The sequence below is a fragment of the Trichechus manatus genome, unplaced genomic scaffold (genome assembly GCF_000243295.1).
Source record: "Trichechus manatus latirostris isolate Lorelei unplaced genomic scaffold, TriManLat1.0 scaffold00011, whole genome shotgun sequence".
NCBI lineage: Eukaryota > Metazoa > Chordata > Mammalia > Sirenia > Trichechidae > Trichechus > Trichechus manatus.
In genome coordinates this window covers 1679839-1685026 of record NW_004443947.1, presented here as the reverse complement: position 1 = coordinate 1685026, position 5188 = coordinate 1679839, and the positions used below count along the sequence as shown (strand labels likewise).

Genomic DNA, 5188 nt, shown 5'->3' with positions numbered 1-5188 from the left:
TTTTTTTTTTTTTTTATAAAATAAGAATAATGATCCTCACAAGATCATTATGCAGACCAAACAAAATTATATAAACTGAATGGCATATATCAATCATTTGGTAAATAGCAGTTTTGCATTGTAAGCATTATGATTGTAAGCTGTGGTATGATCGGTTTGCAGTTGAGAAAAGCTGAGGATGAGAGAGGGGATATAGCCAAGGCCACACAAAGTCAGAGCCAAGAGTCTAGTGCCATATTTTGGCTCCTGACCCATGCTGTTTCTGCTAGACCTTGTGGGAAAAGGCCACTTTGTCATTGGAGCAGCCCTGGTAGTCAGACAGGGTGTCTGTGAGCCCCCAGGTAGAAAGACAGATTGATTTTCATAACAGGCATTCTCATTAGTTACTGTTACTACAAGCCTGAGGAGAGTGGCACCTTCCCAGAGACTCTTCTCAGTGAAAAGCATCCTTAATGAAGCCACTTAGCACAGTCAAGGTGGAAAAGACAGTTACACCAAATGTCACCTCTTTGTTCTGTCATTCTTTATTTACACAGTAGACAGTTATTCTAGGCTGCGACTTGGGGCACAGAGGGGAATTAGAACGAGAAGGTTCCCAACCCTGAGGAAAACATAGGCACACAGTGCTCCTTAGCACTGAGGCTTCTGGGATTCCCATTAGGGCCTACCACTTGACCTTGCCCCGCCCATCAGTCCTCAGAAGAGCATCTGTACATCCTGTCAAAAGCTCCAGGTCCTGCTTACTGGATAACTGAACATCTTGATTTTGATGTGTTTCAGCTGGGAAGGGCTACCCCTGCAAGACATGTAAGATAGTGCTGAACTCCATAGAGCAGTACCAAGCTCATGTCAGCGGCTTCAAGCACAAGAACCAGTGAGTAACGATCTTTTAAAATTCAAAGGTCTGCAGCAGGAGCTCAGGGCCTCTGAATCATAACAAAGCCAACTTCTCCTCAGCTAAAATGGAACGCTGGCAGCCTTTTCTCAGTCAACAGAAGATAAATCAGTTAACAGAAGTGTCTCCTCTGTAAGTTTTTCTCCCATCAGCTTCTCCCCAGTCTTTGGACCTCCTGGGATGAAAGTTTTAGTAGAGAAGCATAGAAGATTTCTTTGATGGTCCCCTAAGAGTACCTAGATTTCCTGGCCTTTAGCAACCTGAATAGAGAAGCGTTTTTCACCGGCCAGAAGACCTCAGTCTCTGCTGCCATCAGTGTTGTGGCAGGAGCTTCCTCTACAGACAGTTGCCAAATGGGACCAGGTTCTTTCTTTCACTGTTCAAACATTTATTTATACCTTCTGAGTGGTGGCCAAGAAAGACCCAGTCCCTCCTTCCGGGACCTTACATTCTGATGGGAGGAGACAAACAATAAACAAGCAAACAACTAGTAATTATGGATTGTGATAAGTACTTTGAAGGAAACAGGTAAGCAGTCATGCTGGTCTCACAGCTCCTGATAATCCTGAAAATGACTAACATTCATTGAGCGCGTATTCTGTTGGAGGCCACATGCCAAGCAAATTCTCTCAGGTAATCCTCACAACAACCCTGGAAGGAAGGAATTCTTATCCTCATTTTACAGATATAGGCAACCAGTATTCAAAGTGATGCCATGAGGCAGAGCCATGATTCACACAGAGGCCTCCTGCCTCCACAGCCAGGCTTTTCCTTGGGCTTCATGCTGAGAAGGGGTTGTGGTACCATGTGAGAAAGAGTAGAGGGCCTGCCAGAAGGAGCCCCCATGGTTCTATTCTGTCCTCAGAAGGGAAGTGTATGGTGCGAGCAGTAGGCCAGGTGTTGTGAGTCATCTTGTTTATTCCTTACAACATAACCTTCTGAGGTCAGAATTATCATCCCCGTTTTACAGATGAGGAAACTGGGTTTGCAGGCATATCTGCAGAAATGATTGCTATGACTTTTGTGGTTGATTCTGCATTGCTCATTAAACCAAATAAATTAAAGGCAGTAGAAACAGTGTTGGAGCCAAAAATGTCCTTGATCCCCTCTACTCTGCCTGGAGTCCCTTCTCCCACACTGTAGCAGACTTCCTCTTGTGGGTATGTTTTTAATTTGGGGGGCCCTTGAGGCATATCTTGGAGCCCCGGTGGCGCAGTGGTTAAGAGCTCGGCTGCTAACCAAAAGGTCAGCAGTTCCAATCCACCAGCCACTCCTTGGAAACCTTATGGGGCAGTTCCACTCTGTCCTATAGGGTCACTATGAGTTGGAATCGATTGAATGGCAGCCGGTGGGTTGAGGCTTATCTTAGGTATAGACTTGAGACAAACCCCAGTAACCCAGCCTGGGGCTCACACAATGTTTCAGAATGCCTCCTTGAAGCTTGGCTGGTGGTGATTTCTGCAGAGTACCTGGAGCCAGCCAGAGCACTTGGTACTGCCATGAGGACACCCAGACTTGAAAATGCTAGTGTTTTTTACTGTTCTCTTCCTCCCACTTTCCAGCTGTGTGACCTTGGGTAAGTTAATGAACCTCTCAGAGCCTCCAGTCCCTCTGCTGTAATGATAATAGTTACCATTTGTTAAATGCCTAATTCAGTCTCATTTAATTCTCAACAGCAGCTCTGAATTAGGACCCCTGTTGTACAACCCAAGGAAACCTAATGTCAGGTAGGGTAAGTGACTTACCCAAGGTCACACAGTTACCTGGAGATAGATCCAGGATTCAAACCTGTTTGACTCCAAAGTCCATTCCTTTTTGCTCTGCCACTACCAAATGGGACTAATTAGCTTTGCCTTGTAGGCTGATGTGATGGTTAGAGAGAGATACAGTGAAACCTGTGAGAGCCGGAACTTGACGGGATTGCCTTGTTTTTCTGGGGCTCCCAAGTTTTCCACCTTGACAGAGTGCAGTCTTACCAGTTTTTGCTCTCTGTTAGTGTAAAATATTTGAGTTTTCCTTCTCCGACAGGTTTCCACCATAGGTTCCAATTTTCACAGGTTTTATTGTATACTTAAAGTATCTAGCACCAGTAAGGGAAGCTATCAGAGATAATATTTCAGTCATTCAGCATGTATTTATTGAGCACCTCTTATGTGCCAGGCCCTGTTCTGGGTGCTGGCACTATAGTAGGAGCCAAGACTGATATGTCCCTGATCCTTTGGGTCCCCCCTCTGGTGATAGAGGCAGATCCTAAAAAATCCATAAGCAAATGACAGTATCAAGTGGTGGAAGGTGCCCAGCGAGTAGGATAAAGAGTGGCAGGAGAGCCATTGTAGGTTGGGTATGAGGGGTAAAGTGGCACAGAATGAGGTTGGTGAGGTGGGCAACATCCAGGTTGTATGCGGCCTTGTAGACCAGGGTAAATGGTTTGATACAGCGGAAAGATGTGGGCTGCAGTCCTGAACCTACCACTTAAAAGATTGCTTTGAGCAAGTCATGTAAACTTCTGAATTTTAGTTTCCTCATATGGAACATGGGGTTACTGATACCCTCGCAGAACTGCTGTGAGAAAGAGATGGGATGAGGGAAGCGAAGCACCCAGCATTGTGCCTAACGTGCAGTGGACCTCAGTAAAGGAGAGATGCCATGATTATTACTCCAAAGCCCTAGAAGAGCCATAATATCATTAGAATAAGCTACCTGGAGTGCTTTCATAGCTGCACCACAAACTGACCCTTTCCCTTTGTTCCTTCTCAAATTACAGGTCACCAAAAGTAATGGCATCGCCCCTGAGCCAGATTCCAATGCAAGGGCAACCCATTCAGAAAGACTCCACCACCTTGGAAGACTAGCAGTGTTTCTGCTCAGCACCCCCGGTCGGACCAGCCATGAGCCAGTGTCACGTGACTGGTCAGCTGTTGGCTCCTTCTTACTCCTTTCTTACACTGGAGAGTGCATATGCCTGAGGCAGGATTGGGCCATAGGCAGCCTTTGATTGGTCCAGGCAATTATAGTCATCCACTCCAGTTTGCCCCCAGTCCTGTTCCTCGATTTGGCACAAGCCTCTGTAGGTCAGGACAGGGGAGATGGGTTTTGAGGGGACTTGGGGTCTCACTGGGTGGTGAGATGGTCTTCCTCCTCCCTCAGCCCCTCTGGGCCATATGTTTCAAGGCCCTAGAGCCTGTCTTTGCTCTGAACGTCAGTTTTGGACCAATCTCTACAGCCAAAGACCCAAGCTCTCCCTGGGCTCCAGGTACCTCCAGGGAAACCTGGAGCATTCATGCCAGTCTTTGGCCAGGGCAGGAAATGGCAGATGGAAGTGGCTGCCACTTGAGAGCTTGGAGCTGATGTAACTCCCCCTCCCCTCAGAAAGGTGGGCTCTCCCGAGCCAAACCAGATGCTGGCCAGTTGTGTAGGTTTCTACCCACTGTGCAGTCTCCTTCTGGAGCAGTGACACACTCCTGGCAGAGCACTGCTGTCGTCCTGTCCCATCTCCACAGTTTCTGAATGGTGCTAAGGAGGTACAGCAGCTGGGGGCAGGCTGGAGTTGGAGGAGGCCTCAGTACCAGTGGGCTTGTGCGACACTCCAGTGGGGACCTTACCTGCTCCATCAGAGGTGCTCTGACCCAGGGTCATGTGGGAAAGTCCCCCATATGCAAGTTTCCACAACAGTTATGTGCCCTTAAAGGCAAACTGCCTCATGCCAGCCAGCCCAGAGGTTCGCTGCTGCCCTTCGGCCCCATTGGTCCTCTCTTTCACATGTGCAGCAAACCCCTCTGTCCAGATGCTGTGGTGCTAGCCTTTCCCCGTCACCCACCAAGAGATTTCTGGATAGCAGAGGGGCCGATGGGGCCCCCAGGGAAACGAATGGAGAGCTGGTACAGATTTCCGCAGTGAGGAAACCTGTTCCCGGGCCCCAAACCCAGATTTCTTTAATTCTGCTGTTTGATGGCCCAAGACTTCACTAGAAGTGGATTTCTCCTTGTTGCTTTCAAGCAAGAATCCTAGGGAGCGTCCCATCAGAGACCCCTCTTCATAGGGTCAGAAAAGCCCCTACCTGCTCTTGTAGCCTCGTCCTTCACTCCCTGTCCTTTTGCCTGTGAAATGCCTTCGCATATTGCGTGTGGGTGTATGTGTGTTTGCTTATGCTCTGCCTGTTGGTCACTGAAGCATCCAAATAAAGAATTTCTCCCATGAGCTAGCCTGCAACTTAACAGACCTGGGATTTGGGGCCATATTGCCATTGGATCTAGTGTGTCTGTATTGACCCATCACCCCCATGCCACTCAGACT

At 48.0% G+C, this 5188-nt stretch overlaps 1 protein-coding gene across 5 annotated transcripts in view; it reads left to right on the top strand.

The window, feature by feature from the left end:
* ZNF346 (zinc finger protein 346) overlaps nucleotides 1-3890 on the top strand; it is a 38433-nt gene extending 34543 nt beyond the window's left edge. For 4 of the 5 annotated variants that reach the window (XM_012554117.2, XM_012554116.2, XM_004371159.2 and 1 more), the window contains 2 exons: nucleotides 781-874; nucleotides 3660-3859. In XM_012554117.2, coding sequence (XP_012409571.1) covers nucleotides 781-874; nucleotides 3660-3747 — 182 coding nt within the window. In that variant the 3' untranslated portion in view covers nucleotides 3748-3859. Of the gene's footprint in view, nucleotides 1-780; nucleotides 875-3659 lie in introns of all 5 variants that reach the window. The other variant, XM_012554115.1, reaches the window with a different exon arrangement.
* The last annotated feature ends 1298 nt before the right edge of the window (nucleotides 3891-5188 follow it).